The 25,711-nt window shown below is 42.3% G+C and overlaps 1 protein-coding gene and 1 long non-coding RNA gene across 3 annotated transcripts in view; one reads left to right on the top strand and one right to left on the bottom strand.

The window, feature by feature from the left end:
• The window catches only part of CMTM4 (CKLF like MARVEL transmembrane domain containing 4), a 48,729-nt gene extending 25,720 nt beyond the window's left edge, over positions 1-23,009 (bottom strand). For both annotated transcript variants that reach the window (XR_005222181.2, XM_007058627.4), the window contains exon 1: positions 22,824-23,009. Coding sequence is in view for 1 of the 2 variants with exons in the window: in XM_007058627.4 (XP_007058689.1) it covers positions 22,824-23,009 (186 nt within the window). In the remaining variant the exon portion in view is untranslated. The remainder of the gene's footprint in view (positions 1-22,823) is intronic.
• A 579-nt stretch (positions 23,010-23,588) lies between these two features.
• Positions 23,589-25,711, top strand: LOC122462523. The gene is made up of 2 exons (XR_006285108.1): positions 23,589-24,841; positions 25,522-25,711. It is a non-coding gene; the product is annotated as an uncharacterized LOC122462523 (long non-coding RNA).

Raw genomic sequence — 25,711 nt, 5'->3', positions numbered from 1 at the left:
TGCTTCTCCAGCAAAAAAAAAAAACACCTTCTACCCTAAGCAGAAGTATGATTGATTTCCTGCCCACTCCTACTCTGTATCACTAAGGGTATGTCTACACTATGAAGTCAGGTTGATTTTATAGAAGTCAATTTTTAGAATTCGATTTTATACAGTCGATTGCATATGTCCACACTAAGCGCATTAAGACAGTGGAGTGCATCCTCACTACCGTGGCTAGCATCAACTTACAGAGCAGTGCACTGTGGGTAGCTATCCCACAGTTCCCGCAGTCTCCACTGTCCATTGGAATCCTGGGTTAAGCTCCCAGTACCTGATGGGGCAAAAACATTGTTGCGGGTGGTTTTGGGTATGTCGTCAGTCACCCCCGTCTCCGTGAAAGCAACGGCAGACAATCGTTTCCGCCTTTTTTCCTGGGTTACCCATGCAGACGCCATACCACAGCAAGCATGGAGCCTGCTCAGCTCACCATCACAGCTGCTGTTGTGGGCAAGTCTCCTGCGGGGGCTGCTGTGATCTAAGTAGCCACTGCAATCATTGCCGTTCTGTTATCAAGGGTAGTGACTCTGGGAAATGTGCGGGCCTTTTTAGATTTTAGGTGCATCATATTCCTGTCCTTTGTCGCTGATGAAGAAGTCTTGCAGCCATACATTCCAGTCCGGTTGGTGCTGTAACACCCCATAGCACTTCTGTGGTTCACACATGTAACAGCTTCAGGGCTCTTGCTCTTTTGCCTTGGCCGAGGTACTTTGTCCTACCAGGATCTCCAAGCATTCGACACAGAAGCACCTGCAGCAGCTGGCATTGCCTCCCAGCAGCAGTGTGGGTGCCTTCGCAGCAGATGGTGCAGTGGTAGAATGTGCCTTTGGATGTTTAAAAGCTCGCTGGCACTGTTGGTCAGACCTCAGCGTAACCAGCATTCCCATTGTTATTGCTGTTTGCTGTGTGCTCCATAATATCTGTGAGAGTCAGAGGGAGACATTTATGGCGGGGTGGGATGTTCAGGCAAATCGCCTGGCGTCCGATTTTGAGCAGCCAGACATCAGGGCGATTAGAAGAGCACAGCAAGGCGCACTGCACATCAGAAAGGCTTTGAAAACCAGTTTCATGACTGATCAGGCTTCGGTGTGACAGTTGTGTGCATTTCTCCTTGATGCAAACCTGCCCCCTTTGTTGATTTTAATTCCCTGTAAGCCAACCACCCTCCCCCCTTCAAAATAAAGTAACTATTGTTTTGAAACCATGCATTTTCTCTTTATTAAATTAAAAAAAAAGAGATAACGGACAAGGTAGCCTCAGTGGGCTGGGGGAGGAGGGAAGGACAAGGCCACACTGCTTACTGTAGCCACACTAAAAATCAAACTGTTTCAATGACAGGCTTCTGTTGCTTGGGCCGTCCCCTGGAGTGGAGTGGTTGGGTGCCCGAAGCCTCCCTCACCGCGTTCTTGGGCGTCTCGGTGAGGAGGCTATGGAACATGTGGAGGAGGGCAGGCGGTTATACAGTGGATGCAGCGGGGGTCTGTGCTCTTGTTGGCTTTCCTGCAGCTCCAACAGATGCTTCATCATGTCCGTTTGCTCCCCCAGCAGACGCTTCATCATGTCCGTTTGCTCCCCCATTAGCCTCAGCATCACGTCCTGCCTCCACTCTTCGCTCTCACTCAATTCTTTCCTGGCTTCTGCCACTGAATGCCTCCATGCATTAAGCTGTGCCCTATCAGTGCGGGAGGATTGCATGAGCTCAGAAAACATGTCATCGAGAGTGCATTTTTTTCACCTTCTTATCTGCGATAACCTCAGGGACGGAGATGACGGGGGAGCACAGAAACATTCTACTCTCTATGATTCTGGGGGGACTGCAGGGTCACCTGTGCTGCTGAGTTCGCCACGCTGACCAAACAGGAAATGAAATTCAAAAGTTCCCGGAGCTTTTCCTGTGTACCTGGCTAGTGCATCAGAGTTCAAAGTGCTGTCCAGAGCAGTCACAATGGAGCACTCGGGGATAGCTCCCGGAGGCCAATACCATCGATTTGTGTCCACACTATCCCAAATTCGACCAGCAATAACCAGCAAGGTCGATTTTAGCGCTACTTCCCTCGTCGGGGAGGAGTACAGAAGTCCATTTTAAGAGCCCTTTAGGTCGATGGAACGGGGTTGGTTGTGTGGACACAGTCATTTTTAAATTGACCTTACGCGGCTAAATTTGACCTAACCCCATAGTGTAGACCAGGGCTGAGGCTATGGCTACACTATGCAGCTTTTAGCAACATGGCAGTGCCACTAAAGCCATGCCACTAAAAGGCGTCCAGTGTAGCTGCTGTTTGTCAGCAGGAGAACTCCTGCCAACAAAAATCTTTCACCCCCCATGAGCAGCAGCGGCTTTCATACCAGCGCTGTTCGTCAGTAAAATTTTTATCATTTGGGTGTGTGTTTTTTTTTTAAACACCCCTGAATCACAAAAGTTTTGCCGATGAAGTGTCAGTGTAGACAAAGCCTAAGATTCAAAAACTCAGTTACCATGACTGCAAAGAGCTTGAACTCTGCAAATAAATTTGGGATTCTATTCCTAAACCTGGAAACTTTAGGGGAAAGGTATTAAATAAAAAGGAAAGGTTCTGCAAGCACAAGCAAGTCAGCATCTTAAATAAACTAAATTGTGTTCAAGGTACACAAAAGAAAATAGTGAGCAAGGCCAAAGAGACCAAAGCCAGAATCCTGAATTCAACCTCCTCTGAATTTTTTATGGTGGTGGTGGAAGTAACATAGTTAAGTTTAAATCTCAAGAGCCTAACCACACTCTTATACAGTTTGGTGCCAAGCTTGATCCAGATCTGTAAAGTGTTTCATTTTCTAGTTCCAGTTTGGACGTGATAACAGCTGTAAAGTTTCCACCATTCAAGGTTATGGAAGTCTTGTGAGTTCAGCTGATCGAGTAATATTTCCACCATGTTAGACCAAATTTACTCAACAACAGTTTCTAAGATTTGGGCACTGCCAGCTCCAACCACTTCTCCTGATTCAGCTTTAAACCTCCTCCAAATATAATCCAGACTTGGGCCCCTATCCATCCATCTCTCAGACTTACAAACCTCATACAGAAGGGCTAATATTTTCGTGCTTCTAAAGCCAGACCAACATTTTTAGGGTGTACTACAGGGAAAGGACATATGTGGGAAGCTGTCAGTTTTATCAGGTGTTGGTTTTTTTTTTTAAACAATTTGTAGGAGGAAGTAGCTTTTTTGTCAATATAAGAAAGTTTACATGCAGCTTATTTCCAAATATACCATTACCATGGAGGATAGCTAGTCTGCTAGCAAGGTCACTCAATCTTATATAGCACTTGACAGTCCCACAAGAAAGGTTCTTTGGAAAGTCCATATTCAACTACTACATAAGTCCTTTACATAAAGGAAAGAGCTACAAAAAGCCAGCCGTGGCCTGTAAACAATATGTATATGAAGATGATATTTTAACAGCAATGGTGTTTTGCTAAACTTAGGTTAATAGAAGTCTCTGCCACAGTGCACAATAATTACACTAAAACAAATTTATCTACAACTTATGAATTCTGGTTAATTTTATGAAATTGCTGTATCATTGAATGCCTCGATGTGTAGTATGTTAGCCATGGACAAACAGGGCCCCTGACACGTGTCACCTCATCCCCCAAAAGGCTACAAACCAAACAAAAGAAGCTGTTAGCCTTAATGACTGGTACTGGCTAAACAATGGGTATGCTAAGAAGGGCGCCTGAGCTGGAAGAAATAGTTCTACTCAGGTGATCTGAAGGGGATGGAGTTAGTGTTGCCAACTTTCTACTCGCACAAAATCGAACACCCTTGCCCAGCCCCCTGCGCTCCTCCGAGGCCCCGGCCCCGCTCACTCCATCCCCGGCTCCATGTGTTGCTTGCTCTCCCCACAGTCATTCTCTCACTCATTTTCAGATGGCTGGCTCAGGGGGTTGGGATGTGGGAGGGGGTGAGGGCTCCGGCTGGGAATGCGGGCTCCAGGGTGGGCCAGAAATGAGGAGTTCAGGGTGTGGGAGAGGTCTCTGGGCTGGGGGTGCAGCAGGGTGCTCCAGGCTGGGATCGAGGGGTTTGGAGGGCAGGAGGGGATCAGGGCGGGGGCAGGTGGTTAGATGCAGGGGAGATGAGGACTCCGGCTGGGGCATGCAGGCTCTGGGGTGCATGAAGGGGCTCCGGGTTTGGGGGGAGGCTCAGGGCTGGGGCAGGGGCCCGAGTTTACCTTGGGAAGCTCCCAGGTAGCGGGGCTAAGGCAGGCTCCCTGCCTGTCCTGGCTCCACGCTGTGCCCCGGAAGTGGCCAGCAGGTCCAGTTCCGGGAGGGGGGGGGGGGGGAGGAGGCTCTGCGTGCTGCTCTCGCCTACAGGCACTGTCCCCCCAGCTCCCATTGGCCAAGGTTCCCGGCCAATGGGAGTGTGGAGCCAGTGCTCAGAGTGCTGGCTCTGCACAGAGCCCCGTGGACCCCCCACCTAGAGCCAGACCTGCTGGACGCTTCCAGGGTGCAGCGTGGAGCCAGGACAGGTAGGGACAAGCTGCCTTAGACCCACAGCACCACCGACTGGACTTTTAACAGCCCGGTCTGCAGTGATGATCGGAGCTGCCAGAGTCCCTTTTCGACCAGGCATTCTGGTTGAAAACCAGACACCTGGCAACGCCTACATGGGCTTTGAAGAAATAGACACTTTCCAGAAGCATGACAAACAAACCCAGAGGGACTGAGGGACAGAGGAACAAAGACATGGTTTCATAGAAGGGGTGTCGTTTTCTAAATGTGGGACCAGCTGAGGAAGATGCAAAGGATGCTCAAGAGTGGTGAGGAACCTGAGGCAGGGATGGCAAACAGGTGTTTTAGCTAGGTTTGTACGTCTCTTGTGCTATCTAAAGTAAATAGAAATTGATTTGGGAATCTTTTGCAAAGTCTGTATGTTACATGCTTCATCTACATTTCACATGTCCCTGAACTGTAACCAAAATGCTCACAAAGGTTGGAACTATAGTAAAGGGTGTTGGTAAGCACCTGCGGTGTCTATGGTCAGCACTGATCCTGGGGGCAGGTCCATTAAGATAAATTTTGGGTCATCATGTTCTTGGGTCCCCATCCCCTCCCATTTCTTTATTTACACAGACATTACAAATGTTTGGCGGAGCCCTGAGCCTCACGGCCCTACAACAGGGCCCTGCTCTCACCCTCCACTTCCACCTTCTCGTCAGCCCTGACTGGGGGTATAAGTATAAATGACGTCCCATTTCCATGGAGGGGAAGCAGACAGAGAGCACATGCCCAGGATGTGTGCCAGAGAGGTCATGTGCTGGAGCCTATTCAGACTCAGGAAGTTTAAAGCACATAGGTCTAGCCTGATGGGACCCAAACACAGCAGCCTGGTGAAAGTCTGGCTGGAGGAGCTTTGCCAGGGCTGTGACACTGACATTAATCCAAGTGTCTTATTTTAGCAGGACTCAAAAAGAGATTCTTGACTGAGGTGGAAATAGATTACTTTTAAAAATGTAAATCACCAATACAACTGGAAAGAAAAAAGTGCCCAGGTGCAGAAATGAGTTAGTTTCTGTTAAACAGTGTTCTGCATACTGTTTGGAAGCTTCTCAGTTCTGAATGTCCTTGTTTTTCCTTCACTGGCAGACTTGTTCCATTTTAAATAGTATTCATAAAATAGTATTTTGCTATAAGGGAATATTTAACTTCCCTAGTGGCCTAATGTCAGGGAAATTTTTAATGTACAGACACAGCTGTTTCCTTCATCATAAACCCAAATAACTTCCCTAAACTTTTGGCATGTTACAATTGTACATTATTCTAAGTAAATCCTCTAACACTGTATACAATAAGTTCAAATTTTTAACATCACAACTGTCTGCATGTGGAAGGCTACAGGTTTATACTATTGCTGCATGCCTTCGGCCTTTTGGAGCTGTCACCATTTAGTTCAATGCCTAAGACCAGAACTTTGAACCAACAGCCTCTGTGGCGAATTCACCTCCATCACTATATTTGGACCTTCGGGTCATCCATCTCTGCAATCACGATGATCTGTATTAGGATCTTGAATCCATAGTTACCTGCCATCACCCATACTGTTGTCTACAGCAACAAAGATGCTGATATTTCTCCTTTGAAATTTCAGGAGGTGCTACATTTCACTCACAATTGTTCTTGCACAACTCATATCATTTTGCTCAGAAGACCAAAGTTTTGTCTTGTCTTGCTTAGTTAAGCCCCACCTAAAATCAACCATTTGTCCGAGTAAAGTTGAACTCGCTCTCCATTAACTCAAATTTTACTTTTTACCAGTTCTGCCTGCAGTTTAACCATTGAAAACTATTCAAATTTTTTGCCACAATTTGAATAACACGATTAGTCTGAAGCTTTACATAGGAACCATCCTTGTGTCTCCTAATACTGTAAAAAAGAGTGTTAATGGTAACGTGTTTTTAATTCAGTCTTGTAGACAGCATTTTTCTGAGGGTCTACACGTCCCTCAAACACACACAAATGCTAGATACAAATTTGTCACAAGGGTGTTCATACATTGCTTCAGTGTTGCATTACATATTGTCACAGGTATGCTGATTCATTCCCTTGTCTCTTCTTCATTCATGTCCAGTGAAGAGCTAAGACATCTGAAGAATAAAATGTTTTATCAGAAGTCCTATTTGCACTAGGCATTATTGAAAAATAAGACAGATATATGGGATTGGAGAGTATTTTTATTAATAATCACACACATTCCCTGCTAAATAATAAGTTTTAAAAGTTTGAATACTGTAGTTCTGAAACAGTATGAAATAATCGACTATCATAAAATAAGTCTAAATAATTGGCTTCTTCCAGGATTCTTTTGAAACAAATGATAGTATCTCTTCACAGTGATCAAATTAGTACAGCTTTACTTTGCCATTTAAATCTGAGTTACCACTTGGAATTAAGACTCTAGGCCCTAGGCTGATGAAGAATGTGTACATAATGGTGCAGACTCAGTCTTTCAATAAGAAGAGATGGCCAATTGCTCTATTCCTTGATGTCAACTGCCAACCAGCCTGAAAAAAGTAGCGGTACTGGTTTCTGAAGGAGCTACCTATCTGCATGCCAGCTTTATTGAAGTAATAGGGTATGATAACAATTGACCACAGGAAGGAGAGAGTGGAAAAATGCTGTCTACAAGACTGAATTAAAAACACGTTACCATTAACACTCTTTTTTACAGTATTAGGAGACACAAGGATGGTTCCTATGTAAAGCTTCAGACTAATTGTGATTTTATCATCAACTGCCTGTCTTTACATCTTCTATATTAACTAGGAAAGATGGGGAGCTTCCAGGAATAAACGGTCAATATGACCCTTGCTGATGATTAACAGAATCTATAAACTTCAGAAATAATACAGGTGTCTGAACTAAAGCCCTGTGATGTCCATGGCAGTCTTTAATCAGTTCTAAAATGAAGAAAACATTTTAAAATCTCAATATTCTTCTGAACAGACAAATTAGATCATAGCAATATAACTTCATTTATATTATGAATTATTGCCTGCACTCTGTTTTATCATTTAATTTGGAACCCATTTATAACACAATATTGTTTTCTCCATATATTAAAAAACAGAGGTATAGGCACAATACAGTTTTTCATTAGATACTGCTAAAGACAAACACTTTAAAATAGGTATCCTCATCCTCAACACTTCTGCTGTGTACTCAATTTCATGATCCAAATAAATTCTACATTCAGTTTAGTATAGAACATTCAAAAAGCAACATAGGTCAATTCTTCTGCGGGAAACATCTCTACAACAGCAGTAAATGCACTCGATATCCATCTCCATTCCCACAACCACCTCAACCCAAACTTCTCTTCACAGCATCACAATATAAAGTCTGAAGAATGCACTTTTTCCCTTTTCAAAATTATTAGACCAGCTGTTTAACATCGAGATTTGATTTGTAGATTAAGAAAAGGAAATTCAAGAGGGCTGTGGGGATCAGAAGATTGTTAAATGGATATTACAGCCATCCACCTCTAGGTCACCAGTCTGCAGCAACCAAAAGTTGCAACTATTTGAAGGTCATTTTAGTAGGCAAGGAACTGATCCAGAGCTCAGTAAAGTCAAAGGAAGTCTTTCCATTTACTTTAATGTGCTTTGAAAATGATTAAGTGCCTGTATCACAAAAATGACTAGTCCCACCGATAATTAATACATAAAAATTAACTAAATGTTGTTTGGGAATGATACTGAAAATTGTAAATGCTTTTTCTTGGAAAAATATACAGAAATAAAAATCCACTGGGGGCCACAAACTGCAAGGACTGAGTTAGCATAATTCCCACTGCTTTCAATGAAAATTGTGTGAGGAGGGCTCACAGGACGAGGCCCTGCGCGAAACTCAGCAAGTTGCAAAAATATGCATTCGATGAGCACAGTATACGAAAAGAACTAGCGTATAACCATTTCCTTTTAATGGTACTACGGTTAACGGGAATTTCTTTACATTTCTTTCCCTGTTTTAGATTAAGCAGCTATGAGAAATAATTTAAATCAACAGATGTTGGTAAACAGACATTTCAGCAGACACACTGAAATCGATGAAAAAATATACATTAATTACAGTCAGTGAGTGCAGCCTCCCTCCAAGGAACTTGCATCTGGAGGGATCAAGTGCCACCGGTCCTGCAGCCGAGCAGAAAGCCCTATGCAGCCCTGCTGTCATAGGAGTGAGTCAGAGGGGCTGTGACAGCAGAGGGCTCTCTGTGTGGCTGGTAACATTCAAGTCCTGCAGGAGCAAGGGAGGCTGCAGTCATGGTGGGGGTGGAGCACAGACTCCCAGCCAGGAGCAAGAGGAGAAGGACAAGCCCCTGGCCTAGGGGGAGGCCATTCTGCTGCTTCCTAGGGATAGAGCCATTCAGCAGTGGGGAGGGGGGGTTTTCCCCCACAGCCAGGGGCTTATCCTTCTCACAGTCCTGGCCGGGGTGGTCTCTGCTCAGCCATGCCAGCACCTTACTCTTCCCCAAACTTTGCACCTGCAGGGATCAGGCATCACCAGCCAATGGCAGCAAAGGTTAGGTTGATCACTGTGGGGTAGGGATTGTATTCTATGCCACGAAGGTTAACAGCAGCTCCTCCAGGAACTAAAAACAGCACAGGTAAACCGCTCCAGAGAAGTACCACCTCTGGGATGGTTTGCATATACTGGCTCAAAAATGTCCCAGATGCCCAAGGAGACAAAGAAAGGGCAATTGGTACAAAAGGAGTTTAATCTGACAGAGAGGCCTTCTTTTTGACTCAAACACATGATCTTTTGCCAAAGCAGGGACTCCGCTCTGCTGAAGGACGGGAGGCACGGGATCCTGCTGGGGTCTCCATAGGACTGACAGGGAGCTACTGTTAAAGCATTTAGATCTTTTTAATGTTTCATATGTTTTTTTTCTGCAGGTTTTTGTCCTTAAATAAATGTACTCTGCTTTGATAGACCTGCATGCTGGCATACGTGATTCACAGCGCTTAGAGAGAAAGCTAAGTGCAAGGGCTGGACTCTTGGTCAGATCGGCTAGGAGAGTCACACTGAATTTCAGGAGAGCTGTAGCCTAATCCCCCAGTCAGAAGGGAGAGGGATGAGAGGCCCTGCCCAGGGAGAGGTGACAGCTAGAGACCTAAAACCTTAACAGACATTCCCTGAGCAGACCATGAGGGAGAGGTGTGGGTGTGAAAGGGGCAGTTACCCTGAAACTCTGACAACACACATACACTGTTGGAACACAGTAAATAAATTTGTGCTTGTGTGACTGTTAACAGAGTACATGATGTCAATCACTCATTCACTCATGGAATCCTGAAGTCAGTGCCTAGAGGGAGCAGAATATGTGTCTTCTCAATTAATTTAAACCAAAAAGCATTCTCTATTTTGTTCTTTAACTCTGAAGCCCAGAGCAGGTGAAACTGACTTTCAATGATTTTGTTTTAAAATGTAGATTTTTAATGTTTAAATCAATGTATGTTTCTGTTTAATCAGGAATAACAATGTTTAGTTAAAAACAAAACGTAAAAGCTTTGCAACTCACTTCTCAACAAACCAAAGAACTCTTTTAAAGCACCATTTAAAACTAACAGAATCACTTTAATCTCTTTAAAAGTCTTGTTTAAGATTAGTCATGAGTAAATATCAAGCATCCATCCTACCAATGCTATACTAAGAAAAGATTTTAATGGATAAACAATCAAGAACATAAAGTAATCCAAAAATGGATCCATTAAAGCAAGAATTTTAACAATAAAAAGGAAATGGTGCAAAATGTACTTGTAATCCCAAGCATCCTAAAACTGCAATCTGATGGCCCCCTCAGATGCCATGCCTTAAAAGGCTAAACAAGTCTAGACACACTGGTAAAACAGAACATTAAAAAATAGATGTAGGCCACAACATTAAAGAGCACTGCCAGCTGTGATGGGAATGCTTAAGGCCTTCAAGCTTGCCCTGCCTCTTACACAGCTGTACAACAGAATTAGTTTGGATGAGAAAGCACTATATGACAGGAAAGACAATCTTATCTTATAGCCGGTAAATCACAGTACTGCCCATTCCTGATTTTATCACAAGTCTCACGATAGTTGGTGTTTCTCTTAAAGCCTCAGCTCCAGAAGGCACTTGTTAGGTAAGAATCTCAGATTTCATTACAAAAATTAAAAGTAAGTTTCTACTCATAGAGTTGCAGAGAAAAGCTTGAAAATGTGACCCAAATGCACCCTTAAAGACTTAAAAACCAGAAGGCAAATAGAAAATCCAAAATGGTGTTTGTTTTTTTAAAAAATCTCTGATTTTTGAATGCTTGGAATTGGGAATATTGAAACTGAAATGACAATTAAATGTCCATGAACATTCACCTACCAAAAATTAGATGAAGGTTTCTAACTACAGAAGAACATCAAAGATACGAACAGCAGAGTTATGGACCGACTGGTCAACCGGATACCAGGCGAAACCGGAAGTAACCAATCAGGCAACAGCGGAGACAAAAAATAAAAAATGCCTATATTGCATCTTAAAGGTAGGCACATCTGCGCTGCCTGTTCCCACTCCTACCCCTATCCCCACCCCTACGCATGGGGTACTCACTTACTGCTAGGAGTTGAAGATGCTGAGATTCACAGGCAAAGCTCTGAGCCCCCCCTGCCAGCCCAAGGCAGCCGGGGCCCTGCATAAAATGTGGGGGAGCTGCAGCACCCTCCTCGCACCCGCAGTTTCCCGCCTATGCTGTGAAGTCCTTAATGGTTAAACGTTTACCCAATACAATTTTAATACTTTAACCGGTTACTTTTTTTAAAACGCTATTTACATCCCTAAAATAAACGTACAGTTCTTTGTAGAGGCTGACAGGTCACTGAAGTCATAGCCCTTGGGAGAGAGCAGAGCAACAACGACTGGAGTAACATCAGACTTGTGGGGATAAGTACAGTAAACAGAAGAGGGACTGCAAGCCTAGAACACCGGTCTGATGTAAGACTATACAAATCTGGTTTGCTTTTCCCTCATGCAAGTGACCATTTCAGTTATTGGTATCAAAATATCTGTTTTTACATGTTGGGAAAACAGACATTACACTTCCTTACAGGATTTTAGTCTGAGTTTTGATCTGCAGTTTTTCTAAGTATTTGAAAATCAACAAAACTTTTATGTTGTTAGTGATCTTCTCATCCGATTATTGCACTTAAAAATGTGAATAATGAAAATTTCTAGTATGAAAAAGCTTGTAGCTGGTTCATAAAATAATATGCCAGTAGAGAAATTGCCAGAACATCAGGAGGGAACAGTTTACACTAAACAGTCTAATTTTCTAGCACTATAAATTTGACAGGATATAGCAACATCAGTACTAAAGTCGCATAGAGGCATTACTTCATGCAATTCCAGATGTAAGTATGGGATGCATTTTCATATATTGGATAAATTGTCACTATGCTTTTAAGCTGTTCCTTAATGAAGGGTACTAAACAAAATAAAGTTAATCTTCAATTTAGACTATATAAAGTTTAGCTCACTTGTAAGCTGAACAAATGCATGAAAATATACACTTTATATTTCAATTAAGCTGTAAAACCTCACATACAAGCTTTAACATCTGAATATCATTTCACAAATAAAAAAGTTCTTTTTGAGTACATATCAAAACCTATGAGTAAAACCTCACAGGAATGTTGTAATTGTCTAACAAATACTTTTTTAAAACTCCAAGCATTAGAAACACAGGGTACTCAGAGGATTAAACCTAGCAGAAATGTTTAACAACAATGGACTTAAGACACCAAAACAACCTTAACTCTGCCCCTGTCGTGGTGCCCTGAAGAAAAAGAATCCTCTGGGACAATTTTATCTGTCCATAAACTGCATCATCTAAATCAGTTATTCTTCATCCTATGTTACAGCTTCACTCTTAGTCCTATTATGGTTGGATATACTCCAGCTTTTGTTCATCTGTATTTTACAAATATGCCTGATTCGACAAATAACATACTGCAGGCCATCATTCTACAGTCTTTATTAAGACCTATATGCTAGTTATACATGTATCTGTAAACAGGTAGAGCTAGGTTATCTACATATGCAAATATTGTAGGCACATGAAAAGAGCAAATGTTAGTGTGGTATCAATGCATACACTTAACTGGCATCATAAATACAAGTCTGTACAAGCTGTACAGAATAATCTCCAAATTTAAGATTCACCCTCCAGAGATAAAAGCATTTATTTAAAAAAGATGTTAACGGGAAATGGACCAATGGCAAATCACTAGAAAAGAGTGAGGGGGAATGTGATAGCAGCCTTCAACTACCTGAAGGGGGGTTCCAAAGAGGATGGAGCTAGGCTGTTCTCAGTGGTAACAGAATAAGGAGCAATGGTCTCAAGTTGCAGTGGGGGAGGTCTACATTGGATATTAGGAAAAGCTATTTCACTAGGAGGGTGGTGAAGAACTGGAATGGGTTACCTAGGGAGGTGGTGAAATCTCCATCCGTACAAGTTTTTAAGGCCCAGCTTAACAAAGCACTGGCTAGGATGATTTAGTTGGGGTTGGTCCTGCTTTGAGCAGGTGGTTGGACTAGATGATCTCCTGAGGTCTCTTCCAACCCTAATCTTCTATGATTCTACGACTATGAATACTGAGACTTCTAAACTTAAAATGTTCATAAGTCTTTCACTTTAAAGACTTTTGCATGAAGGATTTTTTCTAAAACATCTTACAATGCTGGGTTCTAATCCAGCAAACAAATTGTGTGATTAAGAGTTCTTAAAATGAGACTCTAGCTAAGAAAGAAACAAAGAAGGAAAGACAAGAGGCTGATGTAACCACGGGAACAAAGTTATGGTTGTGTATGCACAGTGACTGTGCATTTCCATACCGTCAAGTCTCTGCACTTCATAAATACCATCTCAACTCAAATTATCTTCATTTTTTATTCCCCCTCCCCTTAAAAAAAAAGTTACTGATATGTACTCTCAGACTTATTTCAACTTGATGATATTTTTGCTTGAGAGTTTACTTAGTTTTCCAGAAGTGGAGGCTTTCATCTAAAAAGTCAAGTAGACAATATAAATATTTATATCTAGTTTAACAGGGCACACACGTACACACACACACACACACACACACACACTTCTATTTTCAATATTCTTGCAAGTCAAAAGGACAAAAGTTGAGTGACTTACCACTCAATAAACCTGGATACAATACTTTAAGCTTCTCCAATTTACACCCCAAGGGAACCAGCTTCACATATATAAATTAACACTGAAATTCTGGGGCCAAAATCTAACAAACATCTGAGTGGAACTTCTACAGATGTCAAGGGGAGTTCCATCTGTACTAAAAGGCAAAATTTGATCCCATATTTTGAACACTTTATCAGACATGTGGATACTAAGCAGTAAAGGCAAAGGAAGGTTAAAAATGTTCTCTCACTTTCAGACTATATTCCAAAATCATCTTTCATTCCAAAAATTTTCCCTTCTTATTTGGAATCAACCTAGTGCCACCATGAATTCTTACCTATATCCTGCCTGTGCTGAAATCCTTATGTTTGTGTCTTAATCACACTCCATCTGCAAATCTTGCTCCTACTATCTTTCTAGATCACTATTCTAGGTCCCTTAGCTAGACAAACTTCTGCTCCAAGAACTGGAACCATATAAATTCCATATCCTCTAACCTGCTGCTCCATAGTTAATTCAGAGATTCTGAATGCAATTCAAAGATTCATTCCTGATAACTAGAGGTCTCCAAGGTCTTGGCTTCATCCAACCTCATCAAGTCCATAGCTCATTATTACTTCCCCTGGAGTCATGTGCTTGCTCATCCAGTCTCAATATTTTAATCACAGTTTGCCTCTTATCCAAGTCCTTGCTTTTGCAGAATTGTCACTATGCATCCTATTTTCTTACAGGCAGTTACATTCAAAAGTAAGTTAAATTAAAAAATACCCATAAATTAGGTGCTTGGTTCTCTAGTTTATACTTCTAAGTTTAAGTTACATAGGCTTATGGATTTTTTTAAAAAACTCCTTATTTTTGAGAGTTGCTGTCTGTACCTGAAACCATATTTCAGCCTCAGTACCATTCCATTAAAAATACTACAGTGCAACTTTGGATCTCATATTATGGGTATTTGCTGTTTCTAAATAGAGAATGCTTAACATAAGATGATAAACAGAAATAATTAAAACCTATAAATTTGCAACTGGAACTGGAAGGCTTTTCAAACACATGGTTTCTACGTTTTTCTTCAGAATCTTTTAGCATTACACTTGTATGTAAAATGGAATAAAGTAGCTGTCAGAGAGATTACTGCTCTTCCACTGCAGCAATCATCACTTCAGAGTAATAATAATTTATTGTTTTTAAGTACATCCAGCATCAGCAGGTACAAGAAAATATAAACAGTTTGTCCATCTAGATGCTTCGTTATTACTAACCCACCTCCTTCACTAAGGAACAAGAGTAAACATTAAACCCTATGCACTGCATTTGTACCAGAAATAACCTAACCTCCACCCATTGGTGGAGACTGCAGCATTAGAAGCAACTGCCTGCACTTGCCATATGAAAAAATTCAAAAGTGAGTCACTATCAGAATATTAAAAGAGAAAGTACAATCCTCTGTTCAGTTACAATTTAATAGCAATGGCTGCTATTATGATGTGTCAGCAACTCCATATAGCTGAGTTTCCATTGTATGTCTAATTTTATCTCCACAAATAAAAGCCACAGTTTTATTGACCCCAAATTATTAGTTAAGACCCAAGACTAAGCTAGACTTTTTTAAAGAAAACTTGAAGTGAATTGGACACAACTATGACATTAAGAGTAGACTTGTAACATTCAACTTGCTGCTATGGAGAAGAAAAAAAAAAGGGGGGGGGGGGAGACATAAAACCTACCATAAATCTCTAATCTTTTTCCTCATAGAGATAGATCTCAAAATATAACTAAGTCACTAAGAAGGCTCATCAACGAAAAATAATTTTTCCACCAGAAGTCTTACAAAGGGAACCAAGAGAGTAACTTTTCAGAATACAGTCACTCTTTAATCACACTCTTCACTATGCTAATATCCATTAATCCTAGTAGTAAATCTATTTATAGGAAAAAAATATAATAGCAACCTCAGCCAAAGAAAATAATTTCTTCAGAGACGTAGGTTTTAAAATGATCACTTAACTTAGACAGACATTTAATATACAGTAGGTTGGAGCGTATCTATCACCATATTCCAAAAACAGACAGAATATTTTACAGCCAAAGGCTGACATTTATTCTGTATTGTTGCTAGGTGGCAAGAATGTCTGGCAAAGCAGAAGGAGAGACTCAATCACCCCTCTCCAAAAGCTTCTCTTTTCTAGCTGCGATCAGCTTTTCAAAAAATAAAAAAAACTTGTAAAGAGTTATTTTGTCTTTCCTTCTCCTTGACTAACTTCTATGGTAAATATGAACATAAAAATCTTATTGTATGTTAAAGTGGGCTCAAAACCTTAAAAAGGTTTTTTCCCCAAAGGGAAATTGTCAAAAGAATTTCAACGAAATGAAAGAGATGTGATTTATCCCAGTAGGATTACTAAATGTGTTTACAACAGAGATATTTTATCTGTTAAAAAAAGACTACTGAAATCTCACCTCAAAGAGACCATTTATAAGACTGACGTCACAAATGCAACCAATATTTAGGATAAGTGTTGAGCATATCCTATACTAAACAATAAAATATCAGCTCCAGGGAACCATTACTATTTTTACAGTGCCAAAACTGGACTAGGCACCTTACAGGTAAGGTGACACTGTCCCTGCCCAGAGAGCTTACACTCTAAATAGAGTAAAAAGCTATACTTATGAAAATTGAAAGTAATATCTAATAACAGAAATTAAAATTAGAAGCAAAAACAAAGTAGGAATACAAGAACTGTCAACTCCAAGGTCCAACTAATCCAGTATCACATCTGCAATAGTAGAATCGGATGTTCCGGGGAAGGTGTAAGAACCCCATAGTAGGCAAATGTGGAATAATCTTCCCCCGCATTAGACCTCATCATAATCTTTAATAATTAAAGACTGATCTAAGCCCTGATTCATGAGGTTTAATATCCATTCCGACATTTTTATTATGTATGACAACTCTAGACACTCTTGATCTCCATAGTGTCCAATCTCTTATTGAATATTGCTAGTTTCTTGTCCTCAATGATTTCCTGTGGCAATGAGTTCCATAATCTAATTACATGATGGTGTGAAAAAGTATTTCCTTTTATGAATTTTGAATTTTCCACTGTCTAGTTTAATTGAATGTTCCCTTGTTCTTGTGTTATGAGCCAGGGATAACAGAAGATACCAGTTTACCTTCTCTATATCATGATAAAAGTAAATAAAATAATGTCCCCTCTTATTACCTTCCTTTCTAAATAGCCTTGGGCTGCATTGGTAATGATGGTAACCCCTGTAACAAATCTCTCCTACGTTGAACCACCAGCAGAATGGTTAAGATAAAGTAGATGTAACAGGAGCAAAGATGGAACGTTGTAAAAAATTTAAATCCACCTGAAGAGAAGGGCGCTCTCACTGCATCAAGGTGTGAATTACTGACTCACCTGTCTTTCGTTTAGAAATTAAAGTCATTTTTCTCCAGAGTGTAATTACTGATTTCTCAGATAGCAATCAGCTTTAGTAAATGGTAAAGAGGTTCAGGGGATACCACAAGATTATATGATGGTGTAGGAGGATTCAAGTTCTCAATACTTAGATAAAAATTCACAGTCATCAAGTCATAAGAAGCGAACACCATAATGCTGCTCCGGTGGCCACATTCAGTTCCAGCACTGCAGTAAAACTACACCCACTGATATAGCTCTGATGTTGACAAAAGTGCTTCGGTTGAGGTAGCTTCCATCATTCAGGGAGATGGTGTTCCTACACCAATGGAAAAACTCTTCTGTTGGTGTAGTCAGCATTTACACTACGGAGTTACGTTGACATAACTACACCAATGTAGCTAAACTGATGTAGTCCCCATAGTGCAAACATAACTACACCAATGTAGCTAAACTGATGTAGTCCCCATAGTGCAAACATACCAACTACAGTATTTCGGTGATGGGAAAAGAAATTTAGGCTGCACATAAAGAAAAATGTCTTAATTGGGAGATCTGTTCAATGGTGAAATACTCTCTAGGGAAAATGGAAATCCCCAACTGCTTGAGAAATGTACAAGGAGACCAGAGAAAGCACTAAGAAACACTTCTGCAATAGTCCCCAAGGATGACTGCATGAAGTCTTAAGTCTGATAAAGAAGTATTCCACTGAAAAGTCACCAGGGAGATTTTTTTCTTCTGAATTTTAATTTCACAGAAGGGAAAACGTGTTATAAACACATAGAATTAGACTGGCTTCTCCTTGCCTTTAACTTCAAGTTTAAACTCTTTGTCCTCCCTCAACTTCGAGGGTCTCTAGAACTCAGCATCTGCCGTCCTCTTCATTCCTTCTCTGTAAGGTCACATAATTAACTGTTCCCTTCATATTTATCACTCTTTCTTCACCTTTTCTTCCTTACAGCTCTCTCTGCTTGAAATTTCCTTCCTTACACAGACCAACACCTCCAACTCACATTGTGATGTTCGGGGGGAGGGTGGGGAAAATGGTGTTCTCTTTGCTCTCACACTAGTGTAGAAACAAAAGAACATTAAAGATGCAATTTGGATAATATAGCCATCTGTGAGAGACTTTTTGGAGGGGGGGATAGGGATTAAATCCTGTTTGTATGGAATTGTGAGAATTTAAATATGATTGAAATGAATTATTAGTTAAATATGACTGAAAAACCTAATTCTTAAACACTTATTTCTCTCTATATATAAAACAAAGCTTTTAAAGAATCAACTTGAGTTTAAATTTTTTAATCTTCAATCTGGCTCCTTTTTTACACTTTTCCTCTAGTTTTACAGGCATATTAATTCATGATTAAACAGATCAATCAGAGTTAAAAATCAATAAAAAATGCCACTGGTATCAAAATAAGATTTCCTGTGGTTATACACTCAATTTAGAAACTAGCAAAACTGCAAAAATTCTAACCTTTTTTTTTTTTTTTTTTTTTGGGGGGGGGGGGGGGGCGCAGGGGAAGGGAGGGTCAGGGTAAGGAAAAAGTTATAAAACATAAATCACATCACCAAATCCACCATTAATACAGCAGTTTGTGGTATATGCACTGATGTATTAAATTGAAGATTTTAAGAAGTTATAAGACCTTAAAAATATTCCCTGATTTATTAACAAAAAATTAAAATATTCTACCTGCCTTAAATGTCACACTCCTGTTTCATCAATGACATTCAATTACGTAACAATATTCTGAATCGATTCAGACTTCTTCTTTTGAGGAAGAAACAATAAAGTTCTAGAACTATGTGTACTATTTTCTTCAGTCACATTTCCTTCCCTTCCCTGTCCTGCTTTTCTTTTGACAAACAAAAATTTACATTTGATGAGCAATCATTTCAGCAGTAATGCCAGAGTTAAAACCCATGTTTGCTCTGGGTCTCTGAGTTATTACTATGAATTAAATAAATTCTCTTTTATCTGCAAATATCCAGAAGCCAAATATGCCAGGCCATGGTAAAGCATCAATATGCTTCAGACCCATGTCAACAATCTCTGTGTGTGTTGGTAAATTCTGGCCCACTGTACATGACAAATAGACGACGTTTATCAAAAACACACAAAGCATTTTTTTAGTTCCACTAAGGTTAGTCCACACACACCTTTTCCTCAACAATGGACTAAATGAAGCAAAATATTTGCTAAGCAGATAAGAAACCTCTTACGTTTGTAACTTAAGTACAATGTGTTCTTCCTATTTCTCTCCTACTAGGATTTTTTTTTAAGTTCTTTTATTAAACATACTGATTATGCCTCTGGGGCTTGCTCTTTCAAACAAAATCAGACTTTAGAAACCTATTTATAGTCTTCAAATCTTCATTTAAATTTCAAATATTTAATATGACAAAAAAAAAAAAGTCTATTGCAGTAACTGCAGGAAGAGCAAACAGTAGATCAGAGAAACAACAAGATTATTCCAGCATGTTAGAAAACACCACCCCCAGCACTACTTCTTCCAACCCCCTCCCCGACCCCTTCTGTAGCTAACAATTCAAAACAGGTGGATGTTGCACACTGATGACAGTTTCTTAGGCCCCAAACCAACATACACATCACTAGTCCCATTAATTCCAACGGGGGGCTACTCTCAGTGGTAAAGCTAAGCAGTGTTTCAGTGTTTACAGGGCATGGGGCTTCAGATGCTCATGGCCACCTCCTACAGAACATGATGTATTTGAGGGGGAGGTGAAAAGGGAGACTGACAATATATTAAGTGTTCTTCTTTATTCAAATATTCGATCTTGTAACCTATTTGTAGAGGAATTCTAGAATCAACATATTTTACAATCATTTAATTCAAACCTCTGATTTGAAAAATTAACACCTGCCTGACATTGAAGCAAAAATACTCTGAATATTTTAAACTAATCCTGAAAATATAAGCTTTCTGCTGTATTACATTTTTATATTTCATATGCATACTATAATTTCTGAACCTCCTGCCAACAATGTGCCAGTATGGACTCCAAATTACACAAGTAGCCACTAAAGTGCTTCCTCCCTCAGAAAGATAAGAGAGAAAGGAAGACGGAAAAAATACTTCAAAACAGATCTCTTCCCTGATGCACTGCTCAAACAGTGACAAGAAATTGTAAAAGCAATTTCTAATTCGTTGATTAGCATCTCCAGGAAGATTGCGGAAAAAAATTCTCTAAATTTAAATTTGCAATTATCAGAAACAGAACTGGCAAAATAAGTCCCACTAATGAAGTAAAGCACATGGAAAAGATGAACAGCAGAATCCCAGGCACGCGCGCGTGCGCACACACACACAAAAAAATGGAAATCACCTAGAAAATCACGAAAGAGACACCGTCATCTTAATCACACTTCTGTTCAAAAATATTGAACAAACAATTGTTAATACATGAAGTTCATTATCTAAGAGAAATTAGAAAATTATTTATCTATTTCTTCAATTTGTTTTCTTTACGCATTTGACACCACTTCAGTCAGTTAGGGCCTGAATCTGCAAGCACAGAAGTGAGTAACGTATTGAGGCAAGCAGTGCCCTTTGGAACTACTCCTGTGAATGAAGTTATTCACCTGTATGTTTGCAAGATGCAACCTTTCATTAGTGTCCTCTGCTTGTGTGTGTCTTCCACAAACAAACAAGGAGAGAAAAACAGTTAAAAACTAAAGTGTATAAAACTACAAGAATTAGGACTTCTTACTGCTACAATTTATTGGATTTACAGTTACTTTATCCTTCCCCCCATTTCTTCTCCTGCTGTTTGTTTCCTCTACCTGTTGAATTCTGCCAGAACAAAAGTCCCAACCCTGCAAAGATGTAGGCACATGCTTTAATTTATATGCTGCAAGTAGTCATAGAATATCAGGGTTGGAAGGGACCTCAGGAGGTCATCTAGTGCAACCCCCTGCTCAAAGCAGGACCAATCCCCAATTTTTGCCCCAGTTCCCTAAATGGCCCCCTCAGAGATTGAACTCACAACCCTGGGTTTAGCAGGCCATGCTCAAACCACTGAGTTATCCCTCCCCCCTAAAAGTCCCACTAAAGTCAAGGGAACTACTCATGCATGTGCTAACTTTACACAGAGTCTGTGTAGGATTGCGTAGATTGTCAAGTCCGCGCAGAGCCTGTCCTTTTACTGCACATCTATACAATGTGTAGCACAACGGGTGACTGATCCTTGATTAGTCACCATCTGGTCCTGCAAATTAAATAAAAAAAACAGTTCAGCAGTGGGATTAAAGGGCAGGTGTAGGACTTAAAGGTTCTGAAATTCATTTATTGAGCTGACTAGAGTTCAAGTTGTAGCGCTGCCTTAAGTCAAGTAGGAGTACAACCCATATTACAGAGCAAAATTTGGGCCTTTACACAGTCAGCTGTACAACTAGTTACTCCTTCAATAATCAACAAAAGAGATACCAGGATGGTACAGGTATGCAGGTGTACAAATCCTACCTCTCTTCAGTCATATTTAAATAAAAAATAATATTCTTCTTAAATTAAAAAACTTCAGGTTAACTCGTTACCTTCATAAATTAGACAAACACTTGCAACAACATAAAATGCTATGTACTGGCTGGTAACAAATCTGTACACATACAGTTTGTGCTGAATCCACCCTCAAGCAATTTAGGAAAGTGAAAAAATGGGATCTGAATGGCATTTAGGAAAACAGCTTGTTTTAAAAATGGAGTTTGTGGCCTAAACACATTTTAATAAGACTTTCTAATATACAAAGAGATGACAGCATTAATATCATCACTTCCACTTGACCTAAACCACTGTTCTTGGGGTCCCACCTTTACTCTATAGAGCTCTAACACGCAAAGTGGTATGTTGTGAGTTTATACATCTTGACAACCAAAAGTACACTAACAACTGAGTATCACATGTACACATAGGTGAATCCAAGCTAGTCTGGAGTTAGTGAATACACCTATAAAACATCAAAAACACCCTCTCACACACACCTTTGATTCAGCTAGCCAGAAACAATGGGCGAATTGTTACCAGATGATGGATCTATGGGAGGCAGAAAAGGGACTCACAAACTTGCCCCTCACCTGCTGCCTCATATATCAAAAGATCAAAAATCCCAGGTCTCTCTCAAAAATAAGACCATCAAGTAACCATTAACAAAAGTAAAACTACCCCACACCACGAAAGGGGGGTGGAATTTCTTACCGACCCCGAAGGGATTTAGAACACCCAACACCAACTTGTTACAGGTTTCTCTGAACTTCCCAGACCAACGTGACCTAAAGGAGGGGGCAGCGCTAGTACTTATCAGCAGGACCATGCAAGCAGAAACCTTGCGTGGAGGCAGGGCGGGATGAAGGGCAGGGAGGTTAAATTCTCACCTGAGGAATGAAGCGCTGCAGAGCTCGTCCTCCCCCTCCACCTGTGAGCCGCCTGGACTGGAGAAAGCTCGGGGCCGGGAAAGGAACAAGAAATTGACTCCTCTGACCGTAAACCCTCCCGCCCCCGACACATACACCCTGCTCGCCCCACAGCGGATGGAGGCGCCTGGGCAGTGCGGGGAGGAACAATGCCCCCGGGGGGAAAGGATCCGGAGACCACTGCCCTCCTCACGGATGCCGCGGCCCGTCCCGGCCTGCCCGAGGCGCTGTACCTACCACCTCGGCGATCTTGATCTTGCCGAAGGCGCCCCGCAGATAGTCCAGGTCGCAGCGGAGGCCGCCCAGCCCGTGGCGCTGGCTGACGGGCTCGGTGGTGGGCTGGTAGGGGCTGCTGGCCCCGGAGATCATGGAGGTGCTGGACGCCTCGCCATCGAAGCCTTCCAGGTCCTCGCCGTTCCTCATGGTGCCGCCGCCCGAGCGCTCGGAGGGCGGCGCAACGATCCCTGCCCGTCAGGTCCCGAGCCGCCGCGGGAGCCGGGCTCGCCTAGCGGAGCGCCGGCAGCATGGCAGCGCGGGGAGCTGGCGCGGGCTCCCTGCCCTTAGGCGGACGGGCGCAGGGAGAGCGGGGGCAGCATGGTGCGGCGCCCGGCCCCGCTGCGCTAGTCCCGCCAGGGGACGCCCCGAACCCCGCCTCGGGCACCGCAATCCCCTGGGACGGCGTTCAGCTCCCGGGGCGCCGCGGTCCTGGAGAGAGGAGCCGCCTCCCCGCTAGTGCCGGGGCCGGGAGGGGCGGGGGGCGCCCCAGGCCCTCGCTGGACGGAGCCTCCCCGCGCTCCCTAGGCCGGCCGGGCGCGAGCTGCCCTGCGGAGCTCCCCTCGTTGTCCTACGCAGGGGCAGCTCCGGCCGGAGAAGCGGTTGCTGCTGCCGCTGCTGCTAGCGCCGCCTGCTCCTCCCCCTGCCGCTGAGCGGAAAGGGCGGAGAGAGCCCGCCCTGAGGCGCGCCGGGGCCAGGAGGCGCCTGCCCCGAGCGGGAGCGGTTACCTGCGCCGCGGGCCTGGTGGGGAACAGCCCCTGTCCAGAGAAAGGGCCGGGAGCGCGGACACCACCGGGAGGGTCGGCCCCCTCCTCAGAAAACGGGTCAGGTATGGGCACCGCCCCGGGGAACAGCCCGCTCCCCCCACTCCCTTCCCACAGGGACCCCCGGCCCCCGAGAAAGGGCTGGGCACAGGCACCAAGCCGGAGGCCGGGGCACTTAAGGACAGCGCGTAGAAAGAAGCAAAATAAATGTGGTTCCGAGTAGTCCCCGTCGATATCGTCCGGGAAGAACGATTCGTGCCACAGGTGTGGATGAAAAGGAGAGAAACCCGGGGGGCAGAAGATGATCCTGGGGTGAAGACAAGCCCTTGCCCTTCATTAGTGCTCCCCACCAAATACCCCCAAGCACTTCACATACATAAGGGCCTCAATGTCTCTACGAGGACAGCTGGTGGGATGATCCCACTTCTACAGATGGGGCAACCAAGATATAGGATGTGCAAGGTCACCCAGGAATCACCTGGCAGAGCTGGGCAAAAAACTCAGCTCTACTCACTGACTCCCACTTTGTCTTGCACCACACAGCAGGCCAGCTTTCCTCTGTATAGGAGAGCAGACTGCAAATCACACGCTATTTTATAAAGTGATGTGATGTTAATATTTCAAACAAAACCTCAAAGCAATAATGGGTCACAGACTGTATGTGCAGGGGTCACATGAAGGAAGACAGCTTTTTATGCAGCTCTGGGGTGACCACAACTGAAATATTGTGTGGTCAGTTCTAGATACTTTCTTAGTGAATAGGAATATGAAGAAGAGTAACAGGAATTAAGAAGCTGGAAGGACTTATTTATAGAGAATTCAGACCCCAATCCTACAATGAGAACTGCGAAGAGAATGGGACTCACACACACTATTCATTGCAGGGTTAGGGCCTAAACATTATTGTTAGTTCAGTGGTGTCCTATTTTACTAAAAGGTTGTTGTTATTCTTATTTGGCTTATGCAATTTGGTCAAGCCAAGCCACAGTGTTCTTATCAACGATGTTCAAGGCACGAAGAATTCAAGGAAGCTGCCATTTGCAGTCCTCAACAATATGTCGTGGTTTGTGGCTGCCCACATAGACATAGTGGACTATCTCTAAAATGCCACCGAAATTCTGCTGCTGTACAAATTCCATGTCCGGTACGAAACTGGTTCAGAAGGCTTGATTTGTGTAAATCAAACCTGGGCTGACGTTGAGTGGGATCCAAGACAAGGTAATAATTTGTCACTTACTTTGCGAACCATGAAACTCATTTTGTGTCCTCTACCATAAATCCTTCACCCAGTAAATTTATCCCCAGCGGGCAGTGTGAGGGCAGATGACCATGTGATGGATTAAACAAGTCTTTAATTAATGGAACATATGGGATATCATGCAATTTCATCATGAGCTCTGCAACACTTTCCTCTCTGCGAACACTGGGCAGAGCAATATTGCAGAGAACTGGTAACCAAGGTAGAGAAGATTTAAGTGTGCCTGAAATGATATGCATGGTGGAATTAAGTTGTAAATTCATCATCTTTGTCCGAGATGAGCGAGCCCATACTGGGCCGCAGTACTCCGCCGCTGAATAACAGAGAGCCAAGGCCTAAGCGCATAACATTTGGGTGTTGACACCGCATGTCGGTCTGGCCAGTTTTCTGAGCAGGTTGTTGTGCACTTTGACCTTAGTCGTTGTCTTGTCTAAGAGATGAAGGGGGAGGATTATGAGATCAGTTTGCAAATATTTACGAAGGGTAAACAAGAAGGAGAAACAGGAACTATTTATGGTAGTAGATGGCAGTATAACCAAGGTGCCATCTACTCTGTGGTATGGAAGGTCAGAAAACAATTCAGAATGAACTGTAGATAAAAAATGGGAAAACATCTCACAGTGTTTTTTCTTTTTTCCAGCCTCCCCTACTCTGTGACAAGCTAAACTTCAATTCTGCAATAGTCTGGCACAGCAAACTGGCAGTTTTACAATATCATTTAAGTTAAAAAGATTAAAGATTTAGGGTGGGATTGTCCCAAAAAAAGTGAAAAACTGGAAAATCAGTGGAAACTGAGGTCCAGATCCTCTGAAAGTACTTAACTTCCTTTG

The sequence above is a fragment of the Chelonia mydas genome, chromosome 12 (genome assembly GCF_015237465.2).
Source record: "Chelonia mydas isolate rCheMyd1 chromosome 12, rCheMyd1.pri.v2, whole genome shotgun sequence".
Classification (NCBI taxonomy): Eukaryota; Metazoa; Chordata; order Testudines; family Cheloniidae; genus Chelonia; species Chelonia mydas.
Note: the sequence above shows the minus strand (reverse complement) of the source record. Positions and strands in the feature narration are given on the sequence as shown.